The sequence below is a fragment of the Struthio camelus genome, chromosome 3 (assembly GCF_040807025.1).
Source record: "Struthio camelus isolate bStrCam1 chromosome 3, bStrCam1.hap1, whole genome shotgun sequence".
In the NCBI taxonomy this organism is placed as follows: Eukaryota; Metazoa; Chordata; class Aves; order Struthioniformes; family Struthionidae; genus Struthio; species Struthio camelus.
The window spans coordinates 70,788,031-70,800,370 of NC_090944.1; the positions used below are offsets into that span (position 1 = coordinate 70,788,031).

Genomic DNA, 12,340 nt, shown 5'->3' on the forward strand with positions numbered 1-12,340 from the left:
AACGCTAGACCTTTAATCACATCTCCTTGCAACGGTATGACTGGTTACATGAGACTAAGATTCAATACAATATTTACATTGTCTAAATTATTTACTTACAAGAACTTGGAGTTTTAAAGTGTCTATTATTTTGAAAAAAATTAGAACGTTCAAAAATTTCGCAAGGGAATGTGTTCCTGGCATGAAAATACAGTTTCACTGGTATGAATTAAGGGGCCCTGGCGTTGTAGAGATTTTTTTGCTCTAAGTTTTCGAGTAGATCTTTTCTCCTTTCCAAATTTCCACACTATTTCATTTCCATTAAAATATTGCAACAAAAGTGCAAAAGTTCACTCCTGATGAAAGGCTCCAAACTGTTAGGCTTGTGAGATAAAACCAAACCAAACCAAACCAAACCAAACCTATGGACAAACCTTAAGAAGTACTGCTTGAGCCTCCTGCAGATTCCACAGACATTATGGCTACACTTACACAGTCTAGTTTTCAGAATTACCTCTTCCACCCCAAAGGCCAAGGACTTCCTTTCATTTTAAGAGCGGATTCAGGGTTAACTGAATCTAGGAGCCACAAAGCAGAGTTTTATGAAAAGGACAATAAATTAATCTAAGTAGCAATAAAATAAAGCATTTTGTGCAGCAGAAGGGAAAAACACCCAAGGATTCCAGTATGCCAGAGAAAACACAAGGCTGTAATTACTTCAAACTATGTTCAATCCTTTTGTTTTTGTACAGTTTTCTGAAATGCACAGCTTAATTTCTTGGCAAAGGTACAGGAAAAAAAAAGTTAGAATTCTTGAAAACATGTTTGTCAGTACTCTAAATGGACAGAAATAATTTCATTAATCTACCAGTCCTGTTGCCCATTTTCCCCAGAGATGCACCCCACTGAATTGCCATGTTAGTACATTTCTTTATCCAGCCTTCTAACATGCCAAAAGGAGGAGTTCATCTTATCAAATACAGACATCTACTGTGCAAGGCTGATCACCCAGGCTCTGTGGTTCATAAGAAGAAACAAGAACTTTCAGAGTGCTATTCCTCTCTTCCTAAGGTACATACGTAAAATAGATTCTCCAATTTGCATTTCCAGAAGTTCATTTCTTCCTTTAAGTATACCAGAAGTTCAGAAAAGCAACTCAGGTGCAGATGTCTGAAGCTCAACAAGATGGATCTAACTAGCACTGTCTATATAAACAGATAGCATAAGCTTTATATACCCCAAAGGTTAAAAAGCTAACCCTTAACGGACTGGCATTGTCCCTCTCATTTTGCAACTTTCCTTGCCTAATTTTAGCTATCAGTCCTCAAATAATCAACTTTCTGCTTCACCTCCAAATTATTTTGTTGACCATGTTTTTTCCTAGATTTTTTTCTATGTACTCTTCAGAAATTGTAGCAATCAGTAACTATTCAAGGATTATAGATAAACAAGTCTAAGGTATTCAGTACTGTTAATAAGTATTATTTTACATGTCTTACAAGATCCATGATTCAGTGCTATTACCAGGAACAGTAAGCAGCAATTCTTATATTCTTATGTTAGTCCTAGGCAATTTTAAAAGAAGTGCCTGCAAAAATTTCACTTTTTTGGGCAACTGAAGACAGTTCCTCTGAGAAAAGATGAAAGAATGGTGGTCGGCTATTGCATTTTTTGTTTGTTTGTTTCTTTCTTAAAGGTATTATGAATCCAGGATTGCCAATTAAGTTTTACAGAAAGTCTCATGCTAAGGAGTTATGCATGTGTTGTTGGTTTTGTTTTAAGCCTCAGTTGTTGTGACATACAAGTATTTCACATCCAAAAAGTAAAAATGTATTCCAGCTTTCAGAACGATTGTTAAGGAAGAAAGGAATGTCGAACACTAGGTCCAATAAAAATAATAATTAATCCTCCTCCCTCTTCCAAAGTTTCGTATACAGACATGCACCTTTAGTATAATTGTTCCTGTCTCAATCCAGGTAACGGAGAGAGACTAGGTCATGAACATATCAGACGAGCAATATTACAAACTGCTAATTCCAGCTTCCTTGCTTACTTAATGGTGATTTCTTCCAGATATCCCTTCTAGTAAGAGTGAATAAAATGTCAAAGATAAAGAAAACAATTCTAAAGTCTCTGCTCCGTCATGTGACTTCCCAGATCATTTTTGCCAGCACCACTTCCTGGACCAATTTGGAAAGAGATGAACTATTTCCCAAAGAACAGCTTCATAAGTTTCACTAAGTCTATGTTTTTGCCACAGTGAAAACCTATGGAAAAGCTCTTAAGAACTTCTGTTTAAAAACAATTTTTTAAAGCTGAAAGGCTGTAAAAAGGTCTTTGGAACCACCCAGAACTGCACTCCCGCTAGTGTTCACAAATGAAACCAAATAACGACATAACATTACCCAAGATCCAGGCATGGGACTCCCACTGGGGTATTCAGAAAGGAATGAAAATAACTGGACTGTAACTCTCTGATCCTTGTTTTCTCTCTCTCCTGTTTGAGATGTGTTTGCTTTTTTTTATTTGCTTCCTTCTTACAATGCCTAGGCTCAAAGGAGAACTGGAATATCCACCACTTACATCTTGTATTTTTTTAATTCTCAAAATCATTTTGATTTCTGCGGTAACTGCACACAAGATGTATATTTATATATGTTTAAAGATAACGATCTCCTCTCCTACAAGCTTTCACAAGATGCTAAAAAGCATCACATGGCAAAGCAATGATGTGAAGTCAAAAGGTAAACACTATCCTCTGAGACCACAGCTATGTATTCTAGGTCACAGGAATGAAAAATGTAGTTCAAATTTAAGAGTCAATCCCTTCCACTGCTTTCTGATATGTCCCCACCAAGATCCCAACCAGACCTTTGGAATAGTGTTTTTTTTATTAAATCCTAGATTGCTGACATACTTAAAACAACACTATTACTACATGATGTAGCTAGATAGCAAATCTAACACACAAGTGATCATAATGCACTTCAAGAGCATCAGCCATATGTTAGCACTCATTCCTTCCCCACACAGATAGTTTTCTATAGGTTTTTCTTTCTTCCTTTCTTCTTCTTTGTCTCTTTCTCTTTCTAACACTCACATTTACTCAACTTTATCTAGGGGAAGAGTGTTTGCTGGGGAATCAAGACAGAGAGAAACTGTATCCAACTAACAACCAGGAACATTTTGAAAAGTATTTTGTATGGGCCTGCATGATCTCACAGCAACTTTGAGGAAGGGGATTCATCCTTAATTATTATAATGAAATAAGAATGTGATTTAGCGGACTTCTCAAAGTGAAACTTACAGCTCTGAATAAAGCAAGAATATAAAAACTGATATTGATTTCCTCTGACCTAAGCTACCTTCTTGCGATCAATTATTTAAAAAAAAAATTATTTCAGGAATTTTCAAGATAAGGTACTATTTATAATACTTACAAAGCCATTTCCATCTTCATTAAGAAACGGGTATGCCTGCAGCAAAGCACTGACAACGATGTTATACTGTTGACTGTTTGGATACCTGTTCAAACAAGATGGAGATGTCAAAAAATAGTTGATATTCTAGACAGTATCTGCCATTGCTTGGAGTCTATATTGATATACACTAAACTGACAAAATGTCTCTGAAATATACCTAAGACAAGTGATTCCCCTCCAAATAGCAATGGGAACAGTTTCAAGGTTTGCATGGCTTCTTATTGACTTAACAGGTTTCAGGCTTTTAGCCTCCTCTATTTAAGAAACCGTGTTAGAGAGAATGGTTTTATAGTAATTTGAAAAATTCTACAGCCAATTGGAATACCCCCCACAAATGAATCTAACCCTGTTTACTTACAGCGATCCTTCTAAGTATTTTGTCATGTCTGCTTGCAAAAATTCAATAATCCTTATTCTCATACTGTGATCAGGACATTTTTTTCCTGCTAATATACACTTGACATCATAAGGAAAGTCTGGCAAAGCATAAGAACTTGTCCACTGTAATGTTTTATATCTTGTAAAAAATGATTTCATATTTTTCCTGTAAAAGAAAGAGATTAAACGATCAGTGATCACATTCTTCTTGTATGGGAATGCAAGTAAGATGGAAAGAGAAAAACATAAGCAAAAATGTAACACACAGGAAAGTTACTGCTATATGGATTCAAGGCACTGGTGTTTTGGGGCTTGCTCTCTTGGCTTCCACCTTAAAAAAAAAAAAAAAATCACTGCTTCCATCAGAAAACATGGGGTTAAAATTAGATGTCAAATGTGAAATGTTATAATCAGTGGACAATATAAAGTGGTACAAGGTGGTCACTGGATGAAAACAGAAGGCAGAACAGAGGAAGGCACTGAGGACTTGCTGTCATTGCAAAATAACTGTCTCTCTTTTTATAATGTGTTTCCTAGGGGTTCTGCAAATTTACTTGTGACAGTGAGCTTACCAGCTTATATACTGATGTCTTGTATAATATTTTATTATGTAAGACTATCCCTGCCAAGGGTGACGATAGCAAACGGAAAAAGGGAGTTAATCAACACGATGAGTGGAAACAAAGCAGAAATAGCTTCTAAGTACCCACAGCTCCAGCCCCAAGAAGAGCCATCAGCAGTATTTACAAATGTCACACCCCGGTCGGTGTGAAGAGGCAGGAAATTACCACTAACTATCCAAAGTGCCTCTGTCCTCCCAAGAGCCAGCCAAACCCTAATTCTGAAGAAACACAAGGGGAAAGTAGGGGTAAATTGAACTCTAAGTCAATCAAGAGCCACCTAAAGGGTGGAGCGGCTCTGGGAGCCCCAGCCAGCTTCCCAGCCAATAGTAGTCTAGACATGGTAAAGCAATTTCAACTGAGAGGTGCCAAAGACAGCTAAAAAGAAGTCCTGTTATGTATATGGAATCACTGCAGTTTATGTTTAATTTGAATTGCAGAGAGCAATTTGGAAATGACGGGCACCCTTTTAGAAAGGTGATTTTTATTACGACACTATCTTTATAGATGGCAAATGTAGATACTTAGGCTGTATAGATACACAGATATCTCCATCTGAATTAATCATCTGGACTCCCTTTACCTTCACTGAGGAGACATAGCACTACTGAAGGATGGTAGAACAACCAGAAGACATCTAAATCAGACCAGATGCCCAGATATATTTATCTCCAATAACTATGAAGGAAATTAAGACAGTTACTAACTTTAGACATATTTAGACATGTTGACGTCTGTAGATTTCAGCAACTACGGCAGTCACCCTATTGGTAGGAAGTTCCCACATAAAGGTGTGTGGTTGGACTAGACAACCTCCAGAATCCCTTCAAAGCTGAACTAATCTTTGATTCTACAAAAGAATGGAGGGAAATATTGCCAGACTTGAGTCCAGTCAACGTGCACAAGTTCTCACTCCCAAAGCTCTCTACCGTAGACTATAACCAAGATCTAGGTATAAAAACAAGAGTTTTGCATAGCTTTAGCAAGGTCCTCGTTGATAAGTTGTGTTGTCTTACCTCTTTCAGACAAGGGTGTAAAGAAAAACCCACAGTAGCCAAAATCTTTAGGCTGGAAAAATCCACTGCAACACCAACGAGAAAAGAGCATTTATTGTAGCTTGGTTTATACCACTTGAAAGACTGCTATGTATCTTGGAGACAGCTCCTTTGGGGCCCACATAACGATAGTTATAGCCTCAATTTCTTCTTGTGCAGATTAGCCTATAACTCCTAACCTCGTTGACCTGGTTGTGCCTGCCACATCGCCTTGGTGTCTTTTGTGTAACTTGCAGACTAGTAAAAGCCATGATATAACTGCACCAACCCCAGCAACTACTGCAAATTGTGATGCAGTGCTGAAAAAATAATTTAGGTACTGTCACCTGATTCTCATATATATTAATAGTAGTACCAGCACTCACAGCACTATAGTTTCCCCACGCAAAACAGGTACAAAAAGTCAGGGCTGCTGTCTCTCCAAGCTCAACATATTTTATGGGACAGAGATGGTTAACAGCAGATGCATACTGCAATAACCTTCTATTAATATTTAGCAGTTTCGAAGAAGGAAAAATTATACTAGGATTACACACATACAGATACATTCTCTTGTGCTTTTTTGATGATAAATTAATACATAAGTGGAAAAAACAGATTCTGAAATCACTTGGAAATCCCTCCTATACGAACAAAGTGCAGACTTTCGATATAGCATCAATAAGGAGCTGTGCAGTCTAAAAGTCTGAATCCTCTGCTTTCACCAACTTTACTGACTAAAGTGATGTAGTAGGAAAACTTCCAGTTACTACATATGATTTTCAATATGCCATCATTTAACTAGCCCGACAATGGACAGTAGTTTACAATGTACAATAATGTGCAGCAGAGCAGTGCTGAAATTCCAATTCTTGCTCATACCAGTGAAGCTGAGTTGCTGCTTCGAAAAGTGGCAAGGTTTGGTAGGTTCAGTTTCGAAAAACCTTAGACTTACTTACAGGACACTCCACAGTTTCCCTCTACCATCTTAGCTACAAGTAAAGTTTTCAAACAAGCACAGTTAGTCACTTGAAGGAAATAAAATTTTCTTACAGCTAAGATGGCTAATAACCATGACAATATGGAAATTCTCCCCTCCATCAGTCCCTTCATATTTGCTAGTACACAACAGTACTCCAAATGCCATTTCACTCTTCAAGTTCCTTATTACCTTACCCAATAGAGAAAGTATTTCTTCACTATCCAAATAAGATCTGAAAATTCCTTTGATCTCCATGGAGATCAAACATTCCACTAGATTTTTGCTGAAATCACCACTGTTGCATGGTAGCGTTAAATGTGCGCAATAATATTTTAAAACGAAAACACAAGTTTGCTTGAAAAGAGACCACTCCATGCTAAATGTTAGCTCCAGAAATGTTCACGTGCAAACTTGTTAAGCCAGGAGAACAGTTTAGTTAAATTGTACATTCATTACAATATAAGCAGATAGTCGAGACTTTCTTTGCTTGTGGAGAGTATATCACCATTAGAGATTTGGGTCCAAACAAACATAGCCTGCTTCTAACCAACCCTCTCCTGTCTTCTAACTTAGGACACAAAGATAAAATTAAGACTCCAGAAGGCAGATTACTACACCTTTTCTCCCAGTGAGAGCAATGGGTGATGCTGCTGTTAAATCAGTCAAACGGCTGCTGCCAAATATTGTAGTCCCAGCCTCCCTCACTGCCACACGTTTCTACCCCTTTCTTACTAATACTGCAAAAACCTGTAATTCTGTTACTTTGATAATAGAAGTTACTTTGAGAAGCCACAGTGACAAAACTCTACATTTTCCTTCTAGGTTTAATTTTCTTACCATTTAGTTCCCCAAACTGGCTGACCATGAGGTCAAATACCAGCGCAAAGGAAGGATGGTCTCTCTAGCTGCCATATGCAACTGCATCCTAAGAAGCGTTTCACCAGTAAGGACATAACTAATTATGGAGTTTCTGACCATGCAGCTCCTGTAGATGACCACTTTACTCCTTGTACTAAGTCACAGCCCTACTTCGCACAGCTGTAGCTCTCATCGGCTCCACCACAGTCTGACACTACTCATGCACAGTGTGTTTACTGAGACAGAGAACCACAAAATAATACCTTTATGGACTGAACTATTTCTCTCCTCTAGTGAGAGAAAAACAAAAAATAAAAACAAAACAAACCCATCCTTATCTGAAGTACGTAACCCCTGGAATCCTTAGGGATATCTTGTCGTACTGCAAAAAAAGGCAAAGAGTTTACACATCTGCGGTGTCACCTAGAACATTCAATAAAGGTTTTAGACTGTACCGGAGATGAGCAGTGAGTAAACACAGCAACAAAGTCTCTGCACTCATTGTACTCATTACTCATCCTGTGTAACTCGGTTCAGAAGGCTGACTGAATTTGCTGTAACAAATTAGTAAACATAATCTTGGCAATCAATACATGTAGCTCCATCAAGATATCTGCGCAAAGTGCAGTAGGGACTTAGGAACAGGTTCAAATATGAGATTATAAGAGTTTGTCATTTTTAAGCCTCTGATCATGCTGGCTTTCCTGCATCAATTTCGTTCATATGTTGCTCTTAAAAAAAAAAAGTGACTTAAAGGTCAGCTGAAGACATAAACAAACAAGCTTTGTGTTACATGCTTTTCTCACTATTTGTCTACTTTAGTAAAGTCCACGAGTTTATGGCATCCTTTGCTGCATCCTATATCAGTTTAAGTCTCAGTTACTCAAAGGACATCACAGCTAAGCAGAACCATGCTGACATCAATGAGTACCCATGTTCAGCCTGTCCAGATAAAAAATTTAGTGCACAAGTGGAGCCTCAATAGATTCATGTTCATCTAGTCTTTCATGTAGTTGCACCAAACATCAGCAAGAGATACCCAACAGCACTATCAACTTCACTACTGTCATTATACATGTAATATTCCTGTCAGAAGTTTTGTAAGCTGGGAAAAAGTCCGCTCCTACAGATCCAAGAAAGAAACAGCTTTATTGCTCTTTCCTACTTTCCAGCTCAAATGCAGTTTCCCAGTTAGACCCCAGCCCTTGGATTTGCAGTCTACCTAATATTTGATAATGCCTTCCATTTTTTTCAGTTACCACTAAACATAAGGGCAGGTATCCTTTAGACTGAACAGAAAGTTACATGCAGCAGCTTTACCTTCAGCAAGACCTAGCACACTGGAGTTGAAAGACACAAGGTAACTATACTTTTTCCAGAGCAGTTTCAGTTTTAGCTTTTCCTACAAGATGCTTGCTGTATATTTCATTACACTCAGTATGAGCGCAAAGTAAGGGACAAAATTAATCAACTTTAAAGGAAGTTTGTGACATGCTACTTAGATGAAAACACAACCTTCTTCTAGAGACAGTCAAGACTTTTTGACAGCTTACATTCTTAGGAGTTGCGTAAGCACAGCAGCTGTAGGTTACAGACAGGGGGAGAGAAAATGCTCCCTGTGGAATCTGCCTGACAGAACTGCCATCTAAATCAGGCCATTTTATAGAAACAGAATTTATTTGCATTCACCCATGTAAAGTGTGATATACTGGATCCAAAGGATTTTAGGTATTTTTGGTTTGGTTTCTGTGACTTTGCTAGACCTTAACAATATGAAGTAGCTAGTATCTCCTGCAGGTCACTCAGAAGATCTGATTTATTTCTGTTAGGGAAAAAAAAGGAGATTTAGGTAGTAGTTCCAGAATTTTTTTTCTGCAAACTTCTGTGAAAGACTCACAGCATCGTATAGGCAAATTCAGCACTGCTGACCTCAGGCATTTCAAAACCATGAGTCAAGTTGCCTTGCCTTCCTAAATACTGAGGCAACAAGCACAGAGCAAAGATTACTGTAAGTCTTCTAGTTTTTCAGTGTTGGAAGTTAATGTTCTCAAGCTTCCTGCTGCTATAAGAGACATGAAGTTCTCACTTAAGGAAAAAGAAAGCAACTACATAAACCCAAAACCTAAATTAAAAAAAAATTCGCATAGATATAGCTGTTTCTGTGAAGACAGAAGAGCAAATTAAGTTAAATGATCAGGAATCCTGTTAAAAAAGCAAAAAGAAATTATTTTTCCATTACGGTACACAATCCAATTGTGGAATCTACTAGCGAAACAATAAACAGCTTCAAAAATATTTAGATAAACTCATGGAAGAAGAATTAATCAAGCACTGTGCAAAATGATGGGTTGAATGCAATTTTGGGTTCTGGAATCTCTGACCATTAGCTGCTGGAAAGGTGCATCAGAGGAAGCAGCTGATGTCTATACTTTTAAACACAACAGACAGACAGTGCTTCTTCTCTCCTACTACTGACCACTGACAGAGATGCAGCATGGTTTATTACAGCTGTTTTTCATCTTTATATGAACTAGCCAAAAAAAAAAAAGAGATTATCACATCTATTAGAAATGATTCTGATCAACAATAAGAAACGTTCTGCATAGAAACTACGAAATTCCTAAGTTATAAGAAAAGAGGCACAGTCCAGGAGACATTTTCTTTACAGACTGTCATTGCATATGTGCATATGTGTCTGTATATATAAATGTATGTATGTGTACATATATAAAAGCAATACTTACTAAAGAAAGTATATGTCTATGTATGGGTAATGTGGAAGTACGGGAAGAAGTTCTAGAAACATCATTAGTAGAATGACATGTTAAAACTATGACACACATAAGGTGTAGCTACACAATAGGCACTTGGGTGCTCTCAGTTCAACAGCCTGCAGCCTAGGCAAATCCGAAGTGAGATGGCCTTAGCTGAAGAGGTATACAGCATTGTTAACGTGGTGCTGTGTGACGCTTACCTACAGCTCCTATTAGCCAGGCATTACGAGTTCAGGCGTTGCACTGGCACACACTGGTGGGCATCTGGCTTCGAGAGGGCTGGAGCACACAAGCCATCTCCAATAAGCACATGAATGAACGACACTATCCAAATCACATAGATCAGCAGTGGCAAATATTTCTGGAGAGTGGAACCAAATTTATTTTAAAATAAGTATGGCAATGCGCTCTTCTTGGTATCAGCCCAAATCTGTAGGAACCAGCGCCAATACATTGTCAATGCTGGCAAAGGCCTAACTCACAAATACCCACCCTCAGCAGGCCCAGGTTTAGCCAAACATTGATGAAACCTCCCAGATTCACAGCAAACAGACCAGCAGAAAGTTGTCAAGGTCTGCTGTCCTGCTTGTGCGCATTAACCTGCCCTAAAAAAATTACTTTAAGGCATTCAGACAGTAAGTCTGTTACACAACACTCTGAAAAGCTACAGAACACATTTTTATGGAAAGAATAAATGTACAAATAAATCTGTATCAGCATATCATTCTTGAAGGAAAACAGCTGGACTAACATCTTGGAAACACTGAGAAAGGGATATGTTATTCACACCATCTGATAAACAAACACCTTGAGAAAATGAAGACAGAACATAAACACCAATAAAAAGGTTGGGTTTTCACAGCAGTATCAGGTATTTACAAGTAATGACAGCTGCTGTCTTAGCAACAAGATAAATGTAAGGCTGCCAGGAGCCATGAAACTGCTAGTACTTCCATACGTAAAAGCAGGTATGGGAAAATGTGTTAAATTGTCCTTTGTATGCTATGTTGTTGTCTTCATAGAAAAGCACTGCTACAAGATAACCTTTATCTTGGGAGATTAAGAAATAGACTGCCACTTTTACTTCTATACCTATTAGTAAAAAAAAAAAAAGCTACTGACGTAAAATCCAAATCTCATCTACTTAGTCATACACACAATGCAATCTGATGATCTTTCAATATAATAAAAATAAAATCATACAACTCCTACATTCACTTACTCTTCATTCTTGTGTTTAACCGATCTTCTCTGATCTCTCTGTAATACTGTGATACTCAGCAATGCAGAAGAATGTATTTTTAAGATTGTTATTAAGGACTATCTGCACAGGTAAGTTACAGAGCAACTGCTACCCAATTAGTCAGCAATAATAACCCATATAAGCACCTATTAATTCATTCCAAACAAAACCATGCCAGTTACTGAGGCTGCAGTTACAGCTGAAGCTGTAGGGTCTTTTCACAAGGGTCTTTGATGGTGTTCTTTTTCAGATGAGGGAGAAGAGGGAACAGAGGCTACAAGTATAACCATGCTCACAGATCAGTAATTTGAACTGTAAATTTAAGCTAACCCCACTGACTAACCAGAATTGTCTTAAGTGCTTATATGATGTTTATCTGTCATTAGAGTCCAAGCAATTTTTTCTATTCCCATAATCAAATTTCTAAAACAAACATCTTGTGCAGTCCTTGGTAACTTGCTTATAGCCAACATAAACTCCTCAAGAATATATAATATTAAATTTTCTATTAGTTGTCAAAAATGCAATAAATGGGCACTGTAGGGAAAAAAAATGTAACCTAAACTCTTTAACACAGCTTTTGTCAGTGGGTCAAGTCATAGCTATTTCTGAACAACAGTATTCGTCTCCAAAAATAGTACTTAACTATAGAGAACCTAGTGCAGTAATTAATAGACGCACGGGATGTTCAGTTCCATTTTCAGCCTTAATCAGTTAGTTAAAACAGCTATTTCAGAGAAACGCATTTGCCAGCTTCTTATCTGACCTTTAAAGAGAAGCTATCATAAAATTTGCTCAGGTCTTCAGGAGCGTAAACCATCTCAGCTCCACAGACTGTCAGGGCACCTACCTCTTCGCAGAGAAGGGGCACTTCCATTTACAGAAAACTTGCCTCCTGTTATGCTTCTTTGTCCCAAGGTGAATTTGCATTTCTCCTTTGCAGATCCTTTCCCTTAACAGGTCATTATGGGCCTTTGAAAGCTATGTACT

General features: G+C 37.8%; 1 protein-coding gene across 5 annotated transcripts in view; it reads right to left on the minus strand.

Moving 5' to 3' along the window:
* SAMD3 (sterile alpha motif domain containing 3) overlaps positions 1-12,340 on the minus strand; it is a 71,021-nt gene that overhangs the window by 24,604 nt on the left and 34,077 nt on the right. For all 5 annotated transcript variants that reach the window (XM_009688802.2, XM_068938279.1, XM_068938278.1 and 2 more), the window contains 2 exons: positions 3,820-4,005; positions 3,420-3,504 (listed from right to left, as the gene is read on the minus strand). In XM_009688802.2, coding sequence (XP_009687097.2) covers positions 3,420-3,504; positions 3,820-4,005 — 271 coding nt within the window. The remainder of the gene's footprint in view (positions 1-3,419; positions 3,505-3,819; positions 4,006-12,340) is intronic.